At 41.0% G+C, this 23018-nt stretch overlaps 1 protein-coding gene across 1 annotated transcript in view; it reads right to left on the bottom strand.

Annotated features, from left to right (window-relative positions):
- Nucleotides 1-746: 746 nt before the first annotated feature.
- The window catches only part of LOC118559741 (ras and Rab interactor 2-like), a gene marked incomplete at its 3' end in the record, with an annotated part of 49778 nt that continues 27506 nt past the window's right edge, over nt 747-23018 (bottom strand). Inside the window, exons 2-8 of the mRNA XM_036130348.1 lie at nt 6891-7034; nt 6462-6576; nt 4901-4973; nt 3014-3105; nt 1832-2013; nt 1452-1736; nt 747-1284 (exon numbers count right to left, since the gene is read on the bottom strand). Coding sequence (XP_035986241.1) covers nt 747-1284; nt 1452-1736; nt 1832-2013; nt 3014-3105; nt 4901-4973; nt 6462-6576; nt 6891-7034 — 1429 coding nt within the window. The remainder of the gene's footprint in view (nt 1285-1451; nt 1737-1831; nt 2014-3013; nt 3106-4900; nt 4974-6461; nt 6577-6890; nt 7035-23018) is intronic.

The raw sequence follows: 23018 nt of genomic DNA, 5'->3' as shown, positions 1-23018 counted from the left end.
GATTGATAATCAGCTTTTGAAACGGGTTGAATATTTCAAACTGCAACGTCTCTGATTGAGGTGGAAGCAAATGCAGATTGCCCATTTTGCAGCCTGGTTCAGGACCAAGATTTTAATTTCAGTGACTAAACTGAACCACAAGAGGCAAAGGAAAAGCAGGCGATCTGACCTGAGCGGATCTAACACCTGACTGTAAAAACCGGGGATATTTATAGCGGGGAGGGTGGAAGGACGAGTGGAAGTAGGTGAGCTGATTAAGAGCGTGCTGCAGCTGGGAGCCAAGCCTGTCAGGAAGAGTATGAGAAAAATTACAGGAACAAATCAAGAGACATGTCTTAATTAAATGGAGAAAAAAAAACCCTGTACCAACAGAAAAACATTAATGTAGATTGGATGTTACATAAAATTAGGTAACAGTAGAAAAGAGATTCAGCTTTAATTTTTTTTCTTCTTTTTCTGCGTAAAAAGTGAAAATAGTCAGCTTTTTTATTTGCATCTTTTGCTTATTCCTTGCCTGAATCGATTTAAAACAATTTCCACTCATCACTTCAAAACAATGAATCTAAAACATTTGGAAAAAAAGTCCTTAAGCATGACTTTTAAGAGGGATCACTTGCCCTTCTGAAGTTTTAGGTGGCCCTCCCACCTGCCTGAGTCAAACTTTGCAACAAAATGACGTGTGCAAACGCAGATGACAGCACAACGATGCGTTAGAAGACTTTTTTTTGGTGTTTCTCTTGGCTTACCTTTCTCGTTCTCGGGCACCAGGGTTTCAATGGGAGGCTCAAGTTCTCTGCTGTCCAGCAGGCAACACTTCGCCTGTGACAGGAAGAGGCGCAGGCCTTGCAGAAGCTGCACCGAAGTTGCACCTGTCGCCGAAGACGACGAAGAGGAGCTCAGCGCTTTCAGCACCTTTCTCTGCTCCTGGAGGAAGTCCTGAACCGTGCCCCCGAAGACCGAGCGTCTGTCCCGGGCCAGTTCCTCCACCAGTCGAGTCAGACGCTTGTCGGGCGCGAAGAAACACACAAACGCCTCGCTCATGCGATGTAGCCCTCCGCGGCCTCGCGAGCGGACCAGTGGCGGGCGGTGGAAGGCGTTTGTTTGGGCTTGGGCCATGCTTTCTGGTTCTGAATCGGAGTCGTTTTCGTCCTCCATGCTGCTGAAGGAGCTGCAGCTGTCGAGCTCAGCCAAGGACGGAGCCGGCCGGCGCTCCAGGCCCAGAACTGTCCCTTCGATTCCCGCCTCCTGCTGGAACTTGGGTGTCTCATCGGCAGCAGCAGATGCCTTGAACAAGAGAGGAGTCATGCTTCTCAGTTAGAAGATGACGACAAGTAGATTCTTTTTTTTTTTTTTAGAGCAGGCACAAACATTTTAAATCACTTACAGAAAGATAGAAGGAAATCTCTGTGCGCTTCACTATTTGAATTTCAAATATTGAGCTCTGCGCTTACCTGTGGCACATAAATGGCCATCATGTCGTCTTCCTCTGCTGACCCGGGCGAGACTGCGGGAGTTCTCCTCAGGACGCCGGCCCCCGCGTGAACTCTTCTCTGGGGATTAGGGCTAGCCTTGTGCAGCCCCTCCGACCCGCCGGGTTGCTCCACCGACGGCGGAGGTGAGTAGGAGCCAATGCCTTCCAGGGACAAATTCATGGAGGACTCTGAGAGCCGGAGACGCATGCTGCGCTTGAAGCGGTGCCGTTTATTGGAGGCGCTGTGGTTGGTGTGTTGTGGCTGCTGCTTTAGATTCAAAGTTAGATGACATGAAACCCAATTTGAAATCATAGATGGTCTTTTTTTTTAAAAAAAACTCAAGACGGGTTGTAGCTCACCTTCCAAACCTCCAGCTGAAGGAAGAGCGGGTTGATGAAGCAGACCTTGCCTTGCTTGCCTCGAGTCATCAGAGACCATCGGTCCTGAGCCCCCCCCATTTGGGCATGGGGGCTGCTGGTTGATGCAACAGGCCCGAGGGGCCCGTTTTGGATGTCTACAGCACTCGGTGAGCTCCAGAACTCTGATAGAAAAAGGGAGGAAGGGTGTTCAGAACCACAAGTTCATATTTAAGGAATGAGTAAAAAAGAGGATAGAAACTAATAAATCTACAACATCGGGAGAGATTAGCAAATAATAGAAAGGCCTTTTTTCACCCTTTTAAACTTCCAGCCTCTGTCTTGAAACATGCTGGTTTTGGAAACCTGGGCAGCCTTTTGGAAATCTCAAAATGAACAGATCTTCATTTGCCATTAAATGAATAAAAACGCTGCTGTTTCTGTAACGCCTGGCACAATTTTAGAGCAACTATATCCAGTATGACGTTGAATCTGTTCCGAGTATAAATGATTATTGACCATTTAAAGCAGGCTAGAAAAGAGTGGTGCTGTTATGTACTCCTACATTATAGTTCTCAGCTGTGTGGCCATTCTTTGTTTTGTTTTCTTTCTCTTTTCTTTTTTTTTTTTGGCATATTAAAAAGAACACTCCAACCAAGCAGCATAGAAAACACTGACAGGTTGCTTTTAAGTCGGTTCATTTGCTTTTATCTGATCAAGGATTAAAAAAATTATTTGCACCATAGGGCAGACTTGTTTTTCAAGAGCTACGATATTCCAGAATCTGCTTATCACTTTCGGCCATCATGAAGTCACACCTCGCTCTTTGCTGCTGCGGCACAACAGCACATGCTTCTGTGTTAAAATAGACGCAATCTGGCAGTCACTTCCTCACACAGTTGACTTTCTCACAACTGATATGCAGATATTCTTCACTCTGTTAGTTGTAGTGACGAGGGAAAACTGTCAAATGCAGCTAGTGAGGAGCGAAAACACACAGTTGCATAGAAAGGGCACTACAGTTAATTTGTCTTTGGTTTAAATATGAGGAATGCAAGAGTCGTCATTATCCATTACGTGTATGACACATGAGAGTCTGTGGCAAATTTCACTGTGATTCGACGAACAATTATTCTAAATTTATTCTAAAAGTAAATAGTTTCTGACTAAATGAGTGGTGTTTACCCTGTCCCATGTGCGAGATGGCTTCCAGTTGTCGGTGTGTCGTGGCACTGGCAATGGCCTCTGGTAGCTGAAGAGGAAACGGCAAGACGTCTCTGGAGCAAAAGAAAATAAAAATGGATAAATCAAATGGTTCTGACAAAAAGAAAATGAGCTACACTAAACACTGCAGGGGCAGGAATTCCACAATCTGATCCTAAGAATGAGAATGAAACTGGGGTTTTTGAATGATTGGTGTCAGAGTTCATGAGTCTCTCTGGTTGGTGTACTGTCTGTGATTTTGTCTGCCAATCATAACCGGGGATTTTCCAGCTGGGCGAGGACTGAGCAGCAGCATCATTGTCAAGAAAGAGTGTTGCCGGGCAAAGTAGGTGTGAGAATATACGAGTACTGCGGAGAGGGTTGAACACTTTATGTCGGAAACCCTGTTCAGTAAAATTTCTCCAACCTAGCTGCATGATTAACAGGATCATGAAGCGTTAACATAAGACAAAAAACATTTTGAGTTATTGGGACCTGTGAGGCTGGATGAACCACATCATGGAAGCACAAATCACAACATTCCAGGTTCAAGTATGTCTAAAGTAAAAATTGCTGTTTATCCTCATAATCCAAATCCTATATGTCTATTCACTTTTTTTCCTTCATAGTAGGTACACCTGGTCTGGCGTTCTGTTAGCTGTGACATCATCAGATTACCCGCTATTACCATCTAATGTAGGACAGATTACTGGATCAATGTGTGCTTCTGTGCTTTTTTGTCTTGTTGTGTCTCTGCTCTGTCTTCTGTAACCCCCAGTCGGTCGAGGCAGATGACCGTTCATACTGAGCCCGGTTCTGCTAGAGGTTTTTCCTTCCTGTTAATGGGGAGTTTTCCTTTCCACTGTCGCTTCATGCTTGCTCAGTATGAGGGATTGCTGCAAAGCCATGGACAATGCAGACGACTGTCACTGTGGCTCTACGCTTCTTCATCTGCTTGTCAAGACTTGATGCAATCGGCTGGGTTTCCTTAGATAGGATTTTTATTTTATTTTTTTTTACCAATCTGTATAATCTGATTGAATTTGACTTTGGAAAGTGCCTTGAGATGACATGTGTCACGAATAGGTGCTATATAGATAAAATTGAATTGAATTGAATTATTTGGTCATCAAGCAACATCTATATAAACTGAAAGACTTTTCTTATTGTGTCATATAATGTTATTTTGATAACAAGGGTATTAATCAGTTCAGTACAAAACATGTAGAGTAATTAATGTTTAAAAAAAACTACATCCAACCATTAGTTTTAACTGGATCCACCCTTGAGTTCTGTGTTCATGTTGTTCTGGAGTCGTTGTTAAAAAAATAAAACTTAAAGAAAAACAAGCTAACAGACTAAAAGGACATTTTCATGAGCTTGACTGACATAAATTGTAAAGAACAGCAAGTAAGGGTAGTAAAAGACCAGAGAGAAACTGGGAAAGACTGCAGGGCTATTGATAATTATAAGATGACAGGACAGTCAGACTCATTGAAAAAGATGCATGCTTTAGTACAGTGTTGACTACATTCACATTCAAGACTTTTCATACTACAAACATTACAGGCTGCTCTCATCACAGCCTTATTTCAGGCCTCAGACCTGATGTGGCATCCCAGCTACCCACATCCTTCACATAAGTGAAAAAGCCTGGCTTGCATTATTTTACACATCCAAGAGCTGCTATTTGGGACTGAAAACTCTGAGCGGCCCAGTGAAGTATGCCAATATAAAGCAGAAGCATACTTTCCCTGATTGTCAGTACTCTGCAGGACTTATGCTGGCGCCTCGCCAAGAAAACACCAAATCGATTGCCTGCATGCTCTTATCGTCACTGTGAATGTTTTTTTTTGTATGATATATTACCTGCTGATACAGTAGAAGGCCACCAGACGACACAAGTCCGGGAAGCTGAGTGCTGAGCTCTCCAAGGCGAATGCTGCTCACAGAATAGAAAGAGATCGGCTGACAGAAGTGAAAGACTGGTTCATTTTAGGAGAAGCTGTCAAAAATAATATGAAACACCCATCACATTTCCTGCACTAACAGAGGGAAAAAAATCACGCAGGACTGCCAACTTTGTAGATTTGTTGGACTACTGTTCTCGGGAGGTTTCAAACTGCCCGCCTGTCGGACTCACTAATAATAGCTATAGTCCAAATTATTAAAAAAAAAGGGAGAAACAATAGTGTATTATTTTTGTTTTGCGTCTTCTTGTTTACAGAATTTCAAATATGCTGTAAACCTGAAAGTTACTCAACATTGTAAATTTGTATCCAGACGTCTCTCTGCATTGGGATTGCCTCCAATGTTGGGACGCCTTGCTTTTCCATCCCACTGCCTCCACTAAATATAATTTGGCATTTGCAGAGAGGATTTGCTAAATTTGCCTTACAAATCTGGTGCCTTTTTAAGCAGGACTCTTAAACTCCAGTCCCCAAAGCCTGTGCGCTACAACATTTCGATATTTCTATGCTTTCAGCAGTGTTGAGACCAATATAGGTCATTAGCAGATCTCTGAAAAACTCGATTGCCAATTAATTCAGTTGTGCAGAGCATATCTAAAAGTTGCAGGATATGGGCCCACGTGGACTGGAATTTGAGACTCCCAATTTAATGGAAAATGGATTGACTTTTCATTTGTGTATATGATTTATGCCATAAAGCCATGCTAGAGGAAAAAACGGACCAAAAAAATGGTTAATTAAGTTTCTGTCTATATGGTTTTCATTTTTATTGTATTTAACTGCTTCCCATAGTTACAGAAAAAGATCTCTGATGAATTATTTGTGTATATCATGCACAGGCAGATGCAAAGCAAATTTTTCCTCGGAGAGCTGAGAAAAACATTTAGAAAGAATGATAAAATACTTTTCTACATGTATGACTCAAGTAGATTGACATTGTTTTAGGGTTTTGTATTATAGCCATATATGGTGCCATAAGACTCATGGCTCAAAGAGCTTTCATCATCCTATTGTCACCATTGTTAAAAACTACATATCCAATGTAGGAATTCTCTGTCTAAATGGTTGAATTGATATTCAGATCAAAAACAATCTTCCGAAGCAACATTTTTTCAAACTGCTGATTTTCTATCTTCCTGCAGCAAACAGCTGTGCTACAGTGCTAACGCTAGGCTGAACCTAAGAAGAAAGAACAAGTGAAATTTCAGCAAGAACTGTTTCTTTTCCAACACTGTTGTCCTCTGTCTGACTGTGAGAGCTAAAAATATTTTTTTGGGACATCTTAAAAAATATTCAGTGTTTTTTGTTGTTCATTAAAATAAGATGCAACACCATTTTTAAAGCTTGTTTTGTATTATAAGTCTCTTAAATTATTGTTTTTTTTAAAGTAATTAAAATTTTAACTGTTGCTTGCATCAGTGTAACTATAAACAAATATCACAGGCTTGTTTCATACTCACTGGAGTCCTCCTCACAAATGAAGCACTCCTTAACAGAGGAGGCACTCCTGTCGGCTGCCACTCTCAAGCACAGCACCTTCCTCTGGCTGGAGCTGCACTTGCGCACCAGAAAAGTCTGAAAGCAGCAAGAACCATAAAACAAACAAATGTAAATAGGCTCTAGTTGAGTTTTTTTTTTTTTTTTTTTTGCATTTCAATAAGGCACATAAGCAGCAAGCGGAAACGTGTAATAACAGCTACGGTTGAAATTTTACTGCAATTTTACAGTGAAATTTCAATCTAAACCTTCACGTTTAAAGCTTCAGTCCCAATTTCTTCCAATCATATTGCCAACATTTTTCAATACTTGAAAATATTTGGATTGAATATAGCATATGTAGAAACTGCTCCAGAGAATATGCTGATTGTTTTATTAAGGTGAATATCTACCCCAACAGGCTCTCTGAGCAGGATGTACAGGGCGGAGTCCTGGTTGAGTGACAGCTGCAGCCACACAGGGTGAGTGAGCAGCAGGCGATCCAGGACACTGAAGGTCCGCTGTGAGCCTGCCTGGGTGCTGTCCACCTCCTGCATCTAAAAGACACAAGAAAACAAGCCCAAACATGTGACATTTATTTGGAGAGATGACTTTTTAGACCTCAGATAATGCGTGTTATTTTCCTTTTATTTAGAGGACCTGTTTGTGGTTTTCAGCTTTTTTTGTGTGGAAAACCCCCCTGAAAAGTGTGCCTTGCATTTACGTTCAGCCCCCTTAACTCTGATACAGCTAAATAAGATATAGTTAAACCAGATCTGTTGTGTCATGCAAAAAAGCTACACACAAACATATTTTTATGTATAAATCACGTCTCCAGTTAGTTTTAACAAAAAAAGACCTATACGTGATTCTGAAAGTACCATAACAATTGATACAAATTACTATTGCTAGTATCCAAGATTTTGTTTTTGTAACTGATAGTTTAAAATACATTGTTAAAGTAGAAAACAGTTATGCAAGAAGAGTTGCCAGGTAAAGGTCTCCTTTCTTGAAAGTACACTGCCGTATATGAACGAACCAGAATACTACTGGCGGCACAATAGCCTTTATACAGATGATGTTATGATTCTGCCATGTGGTAGGGCACATGCTGGCGTTAATAAATCAGAGACAGAATTCAAAGTGAATCAAAATGTGTTAAAACAGTTGAATAGTACAGAGCATGTGTCGACACAAGGATCTTCCTCGCTTACACCAACAGCTGGCGCCTTGAGCGAAGGAAGATTCTGACAAATCTTTTGCACGATGTTGTACAGTAGTTCTGTTTCTTTGATTGTCTAAGCCCTGTAGGTGGGATGTGGACAGCACCGAGTCCTGGTCTCTGGTCAAGGCCATCTCCTCCAGCCTCATCTGCTTCTCTTTTTTTGCTGTTTTTATGCCTGAATTCTCTCCCTTCTGCAGCTGCATCTTATCTTAACCTTTCTCATGTCGGACATTGACAAATGCTTCCGATTTCTGGACCTCTATGTGGATTAGTTAACCTGGCTAGCCAGATTGATATGGCACTCTCCATTCTGCACATTATCAATCTGGGACTGCGCCTATCAAATCCGTTTGGGGAAAAGAGCAGAACTCTCCAAGCTGATTGGGCGAAGCGACACCTAGAGCCCGCCTACCAAAGTTTGATTTTAACCATTCACTTTATCAAATTAAAACGTAAGCTGCGCCGTCATGCAAAACCACAAGAAGGTAAGCTAGTCAATGCGCTTCCTGCTGTTCTACCAAAGAAGAAATTGTGGATCCTTACAAAACAGATGTGATAGCAGCGGCTATACGCGCTTCCTCCTGCGCCGCCATGTTTATGTTGGTTCAGCTGTTGGTTCACCGTTATGTCCCGCCTTAAACCCCAATACTGCAACGTGATTGGCCTGAAACGTTTTTGGTTCGGACACAGACGGTTTAAGACGGAGCGGTACAAGATGGATTCTCGTGAGTTTGTAGAGGCACAAATACCACAAGAATTTATCTTGCGGGCAAGGTTGTGGATTAGTACCATGGTCAGTAAGCCTTGCCAAGGCCCTGACCACCTGTGCATCACCCAAGCCTGTTCTCTGGGTCTTAATCTAACGTCAGCTGTCCTGCCTGTGACCTTCTGCGGTGACCTTCAGCATCGCCGGAGGGCTTTCAAAAAGAACAACAACGTGTCCGGCTTGAATTTTGGCTTGTTTGCCTCATAACAGATGAGATCAATGCAGAGGTCTTTGTCCAAACTGCACAGAAAGAAACATTGAATATCAGCACAAATGTCTGACGCTAGTTGTCAAGCATGGTGGCGGGGTGATGATTTGTTTTTGGTAAACAGTCACAGGAGACGGGCGCTTTGACTTCCTAGACTGTTAGGTTTCTCATTTTAAACAGATGAAGTTGTTGCAGAGAACAATGTCTCTATTTAACAATGTTCCATTCCTCAAAAAATTTACAACTCTAAATACGATGGCTGATATTTTAGGCGCTACTTTTTTGTGTTTATATCCAACCGTGCACAGGCCATTAAACAAAATACTCATATGGTACATTGAAAGTTGCAAAAGATGGAGACACGTGTGACCCTCTGAAATGACAGAAGTTCTGTCGACGCCTCATTTCTGTTTCGAGACGCTGTTCATCAGGTACCATAAAAAAAGCTTGTGTTTAAAGATCTAGTTAAATGAGCACCAAAAGACAACTTATCTGATCTGTAGCCATTATCCCCCTCAGAGTTTGTGAAACTGTGTGGCATTGTAAATGTAGATCTACCCGGGCTATCAATACATTTGGGCTTAAATTAAAATATTCAGTTTATACGTTTCTTCTCCAAGATATTAATTAATACGTCATACGTCAATGTTTGACTTTTTTATTTGGGCACTGTGTGGCGTTTGTGGGAAGGTTTTTAACTTTGTTTGGCACACCGTTACGTCGGTTAGACAGAAATGATTACCTGTTGTCTGAAAGTGTGGTTTTTTTTCCTAACTCGTCTTCTGCAGAAATTTGTGTCAAAGCTGCGGAATATTTAAAGCCGCTTCGCAACCTTCTGTTCGCTCCTCGCTCTGCCAAAATGTTGTTCTGTGCGCTGAGAGCTGCACACCTCTCCTACGTCTGTCTGTCTTCGCTCTAACAGGAAATGCCATTAAGAGATGCACGCTCTGGACCCATGTACCTATTCATGTGCCTAAAATGAAGCGAGATCACTTTGAACTGTGCGTCTGTTTGCCTATTTTTGGCTCTTTAATGTTTGCGCTCAGCCGTAGCTTTACTTTTTCCCTCTAAGATCGGGTTGATGCTGGATGTCACAGTGCGTGGGCTGTCTGCAAACTCTTGCGAGCGTAGCAGCAGATGGATGCTATGGCAACCTGGGCCTACACATCCTACCAGGCATTCCCACTCAGCGAAACACCCTTTCTCCAACAAGTTGGAGGTGCACGCGCACGCACAAGCAAACAGCCAAACACACAACTTTGTACACACATCGACCCACTTTGCCCAAGGGTGACAGGTTTTCCGGAGCGCAGAGGTGTTTTATTTAATCTTTTTTTTTTTTTTAAGAAAATCAAAATGCTTACAGGAACCGAAGCAAATCGGAGATGCTTCTGTGGCATTAGAGAAAGCACAGTGAATGTTGTCTCTCTTCATTATCCTATTTGAATATTTTTTTTTCCCCCACATAACATTTTTCATCACCTTTTTTGGTCCCATTACATAACTGTCCTCTTCTCCAGTGGAAACTAGTTCTTAATGCGGGGCCATTATTGGAAAACACCAGCCTGGAGGTCAGAAACCATGTGCAGGAGATACCATTAAAATAAGAGCGCTGGTGTTGTGTAACAATTACAGGTTTGTGCTGACGGCAGCGAATTTAAAGCGGAACTAACGTAAATCAGCAGGAACGTTTTCATTTAAAGGATCAATGAAGAGTGAAACAGTATCCCCCAAGGAGGGGTTCATCAGCACTGTCTCAGAGGTAAAGGTTTGCTGGACTCTAAGAAAGCTTAAAGGACGGGGATGTTTTTTCTCTTGCAATAGTTAGACTTGTTTATACCCAGGTGAGAAGGCTCACAGCTTGCAGAGTTCATGCTGTCATATATACTGCTGAAACCAAACTTTAGCATGTATGGAAGGACACATAACCTTTTATTACTATGTGACAATAAATTAAACTAAACCTTTCCTGTTACAGGTCAATTAAGATTAACCACAGATTACAAGATATCACATGCCAGAAAAATTAATTAGATGTTTTTTTGTGGATTTTTTTCCATGAATTCACAAGTTTATGTACCGTAAGATTACCATTTCTCTAAACAATGTGGGAAAGCCCAGGCGATTGTGTCAGGGCTTTGTAACACTATAACAACAATAAACCACGGCTCACTTCACATCTTTGCAGGAAGCCGCGTAGAAACAAGGAAGAGGCTTACAGCAGTGGAGACCCGGCGCTGTAAAAGCAAGTCAGGCGGCAACTCACCAAGGAGATCAAGACAGCCGAGAGAAGCTACAGCGAGAAACGAAAGAACAGCTTCTGGACCCAGCTAGAGTTTGAAATGCTTTGAGACGAGGATACCTGCACGGTATCCTCGTCTGGCAGATGACCTTAACAGCTTCTCCTGCAAGAATATTGATATATTAAAGAACTATTGTTGCTCTTTGACAATGTAATTTGAATACAAATTTCATAAAACAAACATGAAAAGCAGCCATTCATACCTATGGTCAACACTCATTGCACTGACCCAAAAGCTCCCCATGCACCAACCCCACCACCTCAGTCAAACAGGTTTGTGCACCAGGGTCCTGTTTGTGGACTACAGCTCAGCCTTTCACACCATCAACCCAGACATTCTCCACCAGAAGCTCACCTAGCTTACAGCGCCGGCCTCCACCTGTCAGTGGATCACCAGTTTCCTGACGGACCGACTAGAGCAGCTGAACACGGGGAGCATCTTCTTCAGGGGCGTGTCCTCACTGTACACAGATGACTGCAACTCAGTCATCTGTGTACAGTGACCCATCTGGGACACTCCTCAAGTTTGCTAACAACACCACTGTCGGTGGACTCATCCAGGATGGCGATGAGTCTGCACACAGGCAGGAGGTAGATCGGCTGGTCCGGTCAGAACCACCTAGAGCTGAACCCGCTCAACACTTTGGACTTCTGAAAAACACCCCCAACACTGCTCCTCCTCACCATCCTCAACAACACTGCGTCTGCTGTGGATCTTTTCCAGTTTCTAGGCACCACCGTTTCCCAGAACCTGAGGTGGTCCTGTTCAGATAAAGGCCCAACAGAGACTTTACCTCATGTGGCATCTCAAGAAGTACAACCTTCCACAGGAGCTGCTGGTCATTTTCTACACCATGATTATTCAGTCTGTCCTGTGTTCGTCCATCACTGTGTGGTTTGGCTCATCCACAACAGGACAGATCCAAACTACAACAAACAATTAGATCTGCAGAAAGGATCATCACCGCTGACCTTCCCTCCATCCAGGACTTGTACAGATCAAGGATCCGAAAAAGGGCAGCTGACATCTAAACCCCACACATCATGCACACAGGCTGTCTATATGGTCCTATGAACACTCCCTGGTCTTTTCAGCTGTTGAGCAGGTCCTTCAGACTCATTTATTCTCCCTTTACACATGTAGATGGGTCTGTGTGTGTCTAACATTGTCAAGCCCCACTGCCGTCGTGCTTCAGACTGTTTACGGAGTTAGTGTGGCGTTTGGGCGCTATAGTCACAAGATGGCAGCTTCCAAATTTAGAGGTAGGGTTTCACAGCACAAAAAAACCCCAAAAAACATGACAACTGGGGAGAAAACAGTGATATTGTAAATTCTCAGAGGTGTAAAAAAAAGCCACAGCTGTAAATGGAAGTTGCCAGTATGTCAAGTTTGTAGGTGTGAACCCAAAATCCAGCCAACGCAGTACGTTTTAAAAGATTTATTGATCTGGTCTGGACTGCTGGCTGGTGACAGAGGAGTGGACTGAGCTGATAGGATGGTGACAGATGGCAGAAGGCTGAGGGGAGTAAGTAAGTACGTTTTGGAACTAATTCATCCAAAATGTCCAAGACTATGACGCATTATGACTATTAAATACACCACGACATGTGGTAAAAAACAGCCAAGTCTCTTATTGTCTTCCTTCCTTTTGTTGATCACGTGAGATATTTTGCACAATACTGTCCCCATAATTACCAGCGTTTGTTTACACATCTGCAAAACAGACTAAAATATGCACAAAATGAATACAAGACTGCATCAGTGTGGTTAAGATTGTTCAAAATGGCTCTCATGTCAGGCAATCATTGTCTAGATCCTTTTTGTTCCTGCATTTATCACGCTCTTCCAGTAATCCTTTCTTGTTTTTATTTGTTCTGTCTTGTAAATTACTGATTCTCTTTAAGTTTTTTTGGTAAAGTCTTAGTTATTTTCATATGCCTGCATCCTTTGCAATTGAGTTACTCTCAAACATTGAATGTATGACAACCATTTCCTCCAATTTCCTCAACACTGGAACACTATCAGCTTTTACTACAATAGATTTTCACAGCAGAAACATTCAGTTTCATTAGGTTTAAGAATTTATAGTAACACTGATGACAATTTCAGACATTATTTATTTTGACAAATCCCATTTTTTTTCAATGGAGGTAATTATTTCAATGGTCCGTCTTTTTAGCTGCATTTAGACCAAAAATGGAGGCACGCAAATGTCAAATTAAGTTGAAAATGTTTGATACTTACAAAAAAAATCTTAATGAAGGAAAGGTTGAGCCCATATATATATATATATATATATATATATATATATATATATATATATATATATATATATATATATATATATATATATATAAAAAGGAAAATAGTCGGAACAAGCAAAGCACAAACAAAAATGTTGAAATAAAAACAAGAATGGTGCAAAAATCTTGGTTTATTGTGAGTCAGATTGCAGATTGATATGCTAATTAATGATTCCAGCCTACATGTGAAAACAACACAAAGAAAATCCCACAATTTCTTCACTAAAATTAAAACTGCTTCCCTTAAATGCAAACATAAGAAACCAACTGCGCTGCTGTATCACATCGATATGGAGTCAAACTGCCATCTTCTGTAAATTAAAATCCATCTGTTGATTTACACTTTACACAACCTGCCCTTTGTATGCATGTGTGTGCGATTCTGAGTGGGCTGTCAGAGTCACCTCATTGTATATCTGGAGCCAAGTACCACGCAGCCACATCTGCATTCTGATAATCCAACCGCAAACACAACCACAAAAGGCTACAGGACACACAAAAGGAGAGAAAAAACAAGGCAGGGGCCAAGACCCAAGTGTTTCACTAGCCATTTCCACGTCCGCCTTACATAAAGTGCAGCACTGCCCACACGCACACGCTGAAAGACTTATGTAATTCCCTCTGAGAAAGAGAGAAGCAGTAATGGAGAAAGAAGAGGAGAAAAATAAAGATGAGAGAAAAGGCAGCCCTTTTCTGAAAATTGAGGGTTGATAAGGAAATCCCACTTTCAGCAGGCCTGCAGCGCGCCGCACTTCAAACTGTTAGACTGCAAATATGAAAAGCTGAAAGAGACATCAAGAGTTTTTCTTGCAAAGTGTTTTCGTCCCTGAAGGCAGCAGCGGCGGGATGCTCCTGCATGAGAACAGCTGATGCTGCGAGACGCGCTGAGCGCTTTACGAGACCAAGATGAAGAGGCAAGGTAAAGACTGAGCAGGGACTGAAGCACGGGGGATCATGACCAAGAGGAATAAACACACAATGTTTTACTGGTATTTACTCCAAATCAATCTTAAAACATATATTTTCAAATGAAATGTTGATCGAGTGAAATAAAATAATAATAATAACAATAATGATAAACAAACAGAAAATAAATAATCAACTAAGGAATGGAACAAATGCAGAGAAGGTTAACAGAAGTTGTGTTTGAAGGACTGAGAAAATACAATTGAGTTAATCATGATAAAAGGACATGAAATAGAGACAAAATCCTGATGAGACTCTTAAAAATAAGATTACAAAAATCAATAAATACTACTAATATACTAAATAAAAATAAATAGGTTAATTAAAGAACTAGGAATAAAATATATTATGTATTTGATCTAAACAATTGCTATAAAGATTCACAAACATTCCAAACAATAAAACCAAATAAATACATTAAATATATTTATTCACAATCAAGAAAGAGCCAAACTAAAAGAATTATGGGTAAAGACCAAGATAAAAAAATTATCTTAATTTAAAAATCCCAGAGTTTTATGCTTGCGTTTTATAGGAAGTATCCCTAATCCTGCACAGATTAGAACCACGAGTGAGAACGGTTCGTTTTGAGCTGTAAGCCCCGCCCCCAAATGTTTTTTTCCCCAATGAGAAACCTTCCTTGTCCTCCCAATTCACATGCACAAAACGAAACACTTGCCTCAAGCTCGTGCACAATCCTCCGTAGGAATCAAGGCTTCATCAGGGGACTTTTCTTCGTTTTCTTTGACATAAATGGCTGCATCTCGGGTAAATTATATTTTCTTATGCGAATGGCTAACACTTACATGCATGCCATGCTGTTCTGTTTACATACCCTGTCGTCCATAGCACTGGAGGAGCTCCTTGATAGCAAAGTCTTCGCACCTCATTGTGCCATTAGCAGAGAAAGTCATCAATCGCGCAATCAGTCAATTGGTATTATCAAATGAAGTCTTTAAACTCATAATACATTGTGTAAAAAGCATTTTTCTTAACCAGACAAAACTAAATTCAGGTATAGTTCCTTTACAACCTCAATAGTCTCTAGAGTGATCAGACCTGCTGATAGGCTGCTCTACAGGTGAGGCCAGTAGTAAGAAAACCACACCAGCTTTTCTTTTATCAAATGACTTTATGTATTTATTGATTCACCAATACATTATGGAGTCTTGCTCCCTGAGCAAGACCCTTGACCTCAGCTTGCTCCCGGTGCGCCACTCAGAGAGGCAGCACACTGCTCCCCAAGAAACAGGTTAAACGCAGGGACAAATTTCTCCTCTGTGGGACAATTAAAGGTATAGTGGACGATTTTTCGGAAATGTGGCAAAAATACCCAAGTCCCTTTTTGAATAATAATAATTTTGAATAATTAATGTTAATTAAAATGACAGAGGAGTCTCAAAACATAAAGCCACCTCTGAAAATAATTATCTCTGCTCAAAACATACAAACGGTCATCTTATCTCATGAGCGTTTGTCAAGTTACATTTTTAAACAAGTGTCAACTTTTTATTTTCAGACTAAAAACCCAGGACATGCAAATAGATACATAGGGGTGAAATAAGGCCTTTGAGCAAAATGTGAGGTAAACTTAACCAAAAAAAAAAAAAAAAAAAAGTTGCTCTCATACTGAACTGAATAAGTCTAGTCTTCTTGAATTTTGTTCATTTGTCCTTGATTTTAACAGGTAATGGAATGAGATTTTTACACTTAAAATAGGAACAACTTATCTCTATAATCTTATTTCAGGTGCATTATATCTAATTATCTTATTTTTAGGGTCAAAATACTAATTCCATTGGGAGATTATCTTATTTACCTGCTTAGGTCAAGGACAAACGCGCAAATTTTAAGAAATTTTGACTTATATTAGTTTTGTTTTTTCAGTGCAGCTTCTTGAGTCCTTGTGGTAGAATATGGATTTTTCAACAATTGGATGTGTTAGCTGAAAGTACATGAAAATTTCTCCTATTCCTCTTTCAGTGTTATGCATGTGTGGCACCGGTGGGATTCTGTTAAAGATAAAGTCTGCAGAAATGCAAATCATGTTTACCCATCTTGGCCGAAATCTTGCAGAACATGAGGCAGAGTTACACCCCTGAAAAACAGTGCAGCCACTGGTTACTTTAGAAAGAGGTCTGATTTTGCTGTCCAAAGAATTGATTGACTGATGCAGAAACCCAACCTTTTGGATTTAAGCTGAAAGAAAGAAAAAAAAATTGGAAAGAAATTGTATTTGAAACGCCGGGTAGAAGAACTGACGTGCAAGCTGTCTCAGTGAGTGATGAGGAGCTGATGTAACGAGTCAAACGCTGAACAAAAGGCACATTATAACCAGATCAGATAAAAACCGTAACAGGTGCGGTGAATATTATTGGTCTGTGTTTTCCAATTTCATTCAGCGTTTGGGAGAGCGTCTTTGATTCTGAAGCCAGTCATCACTCATCAGACATCAAAATGATAAGACAGAGCTGAAATCTGATCAGACTGCTCTTAAGAAGAAAGGTTTATGGTTCAAGGTGAGCATGCAGGTAGAGAGTCCAGTGATGGTCAGGAGTGGAAATAAGAACAGAAGTCATGAAAACATGCTTGATACGTGTAGTAAGTTGCCTGCATAGATTTGTAATTACTCCTGAATTTGAATTTAAGCTTTTCTTTCGGTATGAAGCTGGGTGTAGCTCTTAATGGGGAAACATACAGTAACTCAACATTTTTTCCCAGAAATAAAAAAAGACTGCAGGGACCAGCTTGATTTAGATTTAGACAACTTGAGGTAATTTTCAGTTAATTTTCAAATGGAAAAAGTCAGTGAAATGGCCAATGAAAAACCATTGACTTTACTGTCCATTTGTAACCATGGATACTTAGGCCCATTGTATATCGGGAAGATCCGTTTTGCCCAAGCATGAACTTCTTTAGATGTTGCTTCTGCTTTTCCACATAATATTTGAAGAGGTTTATTTGCGTCTCCTTCAGGTATCTGAAAAATTGTACCTAACGATGAACCAGACTTGTGGAGGTCAATAATTACATTCATAACATCTTCAGTGTTTTATTTTTTTTTCACGTCACACAAAGAAGCAGTCCATTAACTCGGCTGTGGTGAATTTCGCTACAAAGCCATGGAATCTGTCATAGTTGTGGTTGGACCGAAACACAGACAAGAAGGTGGGAGGTGCATGACGAGTTGAAGATGAATTTTAATAACTAAACAGGCTTACAGGCGAGCAGGGAAACAGGATCCAGGAACACGGTAACTGGACCAAAACAGGGTAGACAGACAAATGAAGACATAGAACCTAACGATGGAATGAACTTTAAGGGGAAAAGCCAGAGGGAAACAATAGGGCAGCAGTGGCGGCTGGCCCATAGGGGGCGCTCGGGCGCCGCCCAACCTAGATGTGGAGGGGAAAATTCAAAATATATAGAGATTTTAAAAGTATTATTAATGTCAGTTTTTCCTTAATAGTACGTGGCTACATGTAATAAGAACTATAAAAACACTTCTACTAATTGACTCTACCAACTCACTCTCATTTAACAGTGCATTTCCACCAACAGAACGTAGCATTTCTCTTTTTCTACACTTGTGGGGCTGTCACTCAAGGAGCCCCACAAGTGTAGCGAAATAACCAATCGTATACTGTTGCTAGGGAAAATTTATAAATATTTGGCCAATCAGCATCACCAAAATGAATGGCTTTCGGGCTCCTGTAGTCTTTGCCCCTGCTACACAGTGATAGGTGTATAGACCACTTCACGCATGACGTCACGAGCTACAACCGCGCTACATTCGGGTAACGGTGGTCGGCAAAAACAGTACTGTTTTCGCTTACCAGTGTGACAAAACGGGTGAATTAGAACATACTTTTAGTTATTTTTGGAATCTAAACAATACGACTTGTTGTGCTCCTGGTTGCACACAGAGGCATTCCAAATCGTCGGATGTACGTTTCTTTCGTTTACCGAAGGACGAAGAAAGAAGAAAGAAATGGATAATTTCAATCAAAAGGAAGCAGGCAGACACTCCCAATGGACTGTGGACGCCATCATACCACGATAGAATTTACAGTCTACACTTCATCTCCGGTAAATACAACTTAATTTTGCACTAGTCATTGTTCTACTTAAATCATTATATAAATAAAAAATTAGGATATATATTTAAGTCAAGACGTAAACATTCGTTTTGTAATAATATACGTACATGTACAATGTACGCAAACCCTCTGGCAAAAGTCTGTGAAAAGGATTAATAAGACAAAATCACCAACATTATCCTTTGTGAACAATGTTTTTTTATTCATTAAATGCTTATTGTGGAATCGTAGTAATTTCCCGACGTTTAATTTAAATGCATGTACTGGATTAGGCAGGGAAATCTATTGGCCAGCCCCACCAAGATTTTTTTTTTCACCAGCCGCCACTGTAGGGCAGTAATGAGGCACAGGTGAACTGAGGGATGCATTCATGCTAAAGGAAAGGAGGGACAATGAGGTGGCAGGTGCAGAGAAGAAACAGAACCTAACGCAGAAACAGACAATGGACTGATATAGGGGGAAAACCTAACTAAACTAATAACGAACAGATCTAACATATAAAGACCAACCACAGAAATAAACTAAAACAGGAGCTGACACTAGTCATGAGGATGTCTCAAACATAATGCTGAACAGGAACACAGCTAAAATAAGGGTCTAACAGACCTACTAAAAATAATAGGAACACAAACTAAAAGAAACCGGATCTAACAGATATCAGAATTTAATTAAACCCTGAACAGAGAACTAAGCAGGTGACACACATGAGGACCTGGGGTAGGCAACACAAAAAGCCAACATAAACACAAACTGCAGGATCCCCAGGGAGCGACCATAAGCAAGCACGCCCCTGGGGATCCTTACAGGAATCATTATCTGGGCTTTCCTAAGTTGTTAAAAGGTTAAGTAATTTTGTTGCATATAAACCTTTGAATTTAAAGAGATTAAAATGTACTCTAAAAGATTATCTCATGTTGGGGTCTATCAGATTAAAATTACTTCAGGTAATCCTAACTGAGCTAATACAGAAAAGGTTTAGTCTGATCTATGTCAGGCTGTGAGAAATTAACGGCGTGTCTTCATATACAGTTCATGTAAACATCTGGTTTCAGCTTTATTACTTGTACTCTAACAGACTGATGTCCATTCGCAGATCTGTGCGCAAAAGAGTTTCCTCCTAAACTGACAGAATGGATTTCAAATCTTCGCCCAGTTTCCTAAACCGCGGTAGCAGATTTTCCCTCTTTCTATTTTTATTTCTCCACCTGTCACTCCCGGGTTCCATGCGAAGACAAGCTTTCCTCCGTGTAAAAAGAAGTAGAAGGAAAAAAAAAAGAAGCAGGATTTTCTTGGGAGAACTGTGTAGGATGAACAAGTTTCTGACAGAGCTGCTCTGTGGAGGCCTTTACCCCATGCAGATAGGCATCATGGTGTCCTTATTTGCAGGATGCAGCGGTCTGCATCTTAAACAGTTATGTCTCAGGACACACAGGAATGGAGTTTGTAAGCCCCCCCGTGCTTCTCTTTCTCCCACAGCCCAAAACCATGCAAGTTAGGTTAGCTGGAGACTCTAAATAACCCTTTGGAGAGAGTCTCTGAGTGCATGGTTGTTTACTCCATCTGTTTATGTGTGAGGGAACGGCAACATGTAGCAATATCTTTAGGGTCTACACTGTAGGAATTGACACCATTAAGGCATATCAAGGTTTTAAGCAGTTACCATTTACAAATGCCTAAAATGTTATTTAAGCAGTTTGTATGGCGTCGGTTCTTAAGTAATGGAGCCATAAGCTTGACGCTCTCCTTTTCCACTTTGTATTACTCTTGATGGCAAAAAAACAAAAAAACAAACAGGATCCTCTCGGTTAGATTGAACCTTTTACTTCAGAAATGTAAACAATAAAGATATGAAATATCCATCAGAAATAAAATTATAAAAGAAGAAGAGGAGAAATGTGAGCAAGGTCAAAAACCTTTGTGGATCCACTCTAATTGTCTGACTTACTGTAGAGATAGCCACTCCCAAAACACCGTAACTTTCTAGTGAGCAATTAAATATGCACATTTGCTAAAGAGCTTTAGTATACAGTAGTTGCTAATATCAAATACCCTTACACATGAGAAGCTTTAAACCTTTTAACATCTTGTAACTTATGTATAATCCTTTTTATCTTAACTTAAATCACCATAATCAAACTTTACCTTAAATTACCCTCTATAAAATGCATGAATATAGAGCATAAGATTAGTCTTTATGCTGATGATGTATTACTCTATCTTCAGCACTCAAACTCTTCCCTTTCTCAAGTAATTAGATTACTAGAATCCTTCTCAAAGGTTTCTGATTACTCTATAAACTGGTCTAAATCTACGGTACTGCCAATTAATTGCTCTTTCCAAAACCCCCTAGATTTACATTTGCGCTCAGGAAACATCACATATTTGGGTATCACTGTGTCGTCTAAACTTGCAGATTTAGTCAAATCTAATCACATCCCACTTTTAAAAAAGATAGAAGATGACCTGGATAGATGGAAATCGCTTCCAATTTCACTCATGGGTAGAGTAGCTTTGATTAAAATGATGGTCTTACCTAGAATTAATTACTTATTTTCAATGATCCCCAATAAACCATCATCTGACTGGTTTAAATCTCTAGACTCTTCAATCTCTAAATTTCTTTGGAAAGATAAACCGCCCCGTATCAGCTTAAAGACGCTACAGAAAACTAAAGACAGAGGGGGACTAGATTTGCCTAACTTCCATAAGTACTACTTGGCAAATAGACTACAATATATCACTAAATGGATAAAGCAAAATCCGTTAGACGAGCCCTGGATAGATATAGAACAGAAAATATGCAATAATATCATGATTTCAGATTTGCCGTTTATTAGCTCAAATATAAAACGGCATACATGCTTTAAAAATATCAATATCAGCTCTACTCTGACAGCATGGTGGGAGTTTCTTAAAATGACAAAGTCGTCACTTATCCCATGCAGTCGTACACCCATCTGGAACAACCCTGACATCCTACAAAATAATAATATGATAAACTTTACATACTGGAAGAATAAAGGTATTGAATATCTGGAACATTTACTTGATGGAACCGAGTTCATCAATTTTTCCAAACTAAATATGCAATATGGCATTAGTAAAAATAAATTTTTGGAATATGAACAACTTAAATATATAATTAGAAAAAAATGTAAGCATATTAAAGGTGGTTTACAAATTCCAAGTAATATATTAGAGTTCCTAGATTTAAACCCCCCCAAACTACTGTCTAAATCATACAGGACACTGACTAAAATAGATGATTCAATATCTCTTCCTATTATGAAATGGGAAGAGGATCTATCAGTCAACTTTGAACAAGACTTCTGGGCTCAGATATGTCTAAGAACTTTCAAATTGACTAGTAACACCAACTTACAACTAATACAATACAAAATCCTTCACAGAGTACACTACACAGGACAAAGATTATTCAAGATGGGTCTGGCACAATCTAATATCTGCCCACACTGCATAGGCAATCATCCTGATAATTATATTCATGCGTTATGGTTATGCACACCAGTCAAGAGGTTCTGGACACAGATATGTAAGGACTTATCAAAGTGCTTGAGCTGTAAAATTACACCTTCCCCATCAGTTTGCTTGCTTGGTAATTTTGAGGAAAGCCCTCTGGGAAATAAAATAGTTTACATGGTTTTCACTGCACTATGTATCGCAAAGAAAACTATCCTCATGAATTGGAAAAGTAAGGAGAATCTCAGTATCAATCAATATAGAGATCTTTTGTTGGATCATATTAATCTTGAGACAGCATCTGCATCCACATCTGTTCGATCTCTTTGGGCTCCTTTGATTAGCACTATCACTTAGTGGAATGGGGGGCGGTGGGTTGCCTCCTGCAGGGCGCAGTGGCTGGGTGGAGGGGTTCCTGGGACTCTGTGGGCACTTGGAGTGGGGCGCTGGGTTCTTCTGGGTAGTTGCTTGGAGGGGGGGCGCTGGCACCAGCTCCCTTCCGGAGGGGGGGTGGGCTGTGCCGTGCACCCCCTTCGGTGCTCCCAGTTTTAAACACACCTGAGAACAACATGCAACAACACAACATCTGAGCGGGCGTAGGGAGGATCGGGGGTCTTTTGCACACCCCCGATCTCCGATCGCAGCACGGAGACTGGGGCCTGGAGGAGGTGCGGGCCACTGGGTACGGGGCCTTGGCGGGGGGCTGTTGCGGCTGGCCAGCGGCTTGCCGGATCTGGGGCTGACGCCTCTGCTCTCCCCAGGGAGGGATGGGGGGCAGGGGTAGCTAGGGTAAGGTTGGGGTGGGAGGGGGTTTATTAGGTATATAGTGGGTGATGGGGGGCTCTGGTCGGATGGCCCGTACGGGTCGTGTCGGCCTCCCCTCTTTGGGGGGCCTGGTCCGGGGGGCGCCTGGTCCGGGGGGCGCCTGGTCCGGGGGCGGGGCCGGGGGTCGGGCACAGGCAGTCGTATTGTTGAATTGTGGTGACCCCCCCCCCCCCCCACTTGGGATTTTTGGATGTGAATGCTATGTTGGAATGTGTGTAAAGCGTCCTTTTTTAATTTATTTTTTATTTTATTTATTTATTTTATTTATTTATTTATTTATTTATTTATTTTTGTTGGTGTCTGTGTGTGGCGAGTGGGGCACAAGGGAGGGATGGTGTGAATGAGTGTTTTTTTTTTTTTTTTTC

Source organism: Fundulus heteroclitus, unplaced genomic scaffold (assembly GCF_011125445.2).
Source record: "Fundulus heteroclitus isolate FHET01 unplaced genomic scaffold, MU-UCD_Fhet_4.1 scaffold_345, whole genome shotgun sequence".
Classification (NCBI taxonomy): domain Eukaryota; kingdom Metazoa; phylum Chordata; class Actinopteri; order Cyprinodontiformes; family Fundulidae; genus Fundulus; species Fundulus heteroclitus.
The sequence above is the reverse complement of the archived record's forward strand: the minus strand, read 5'-3'. Positions and strand labels throughout refer to the sequence as shown.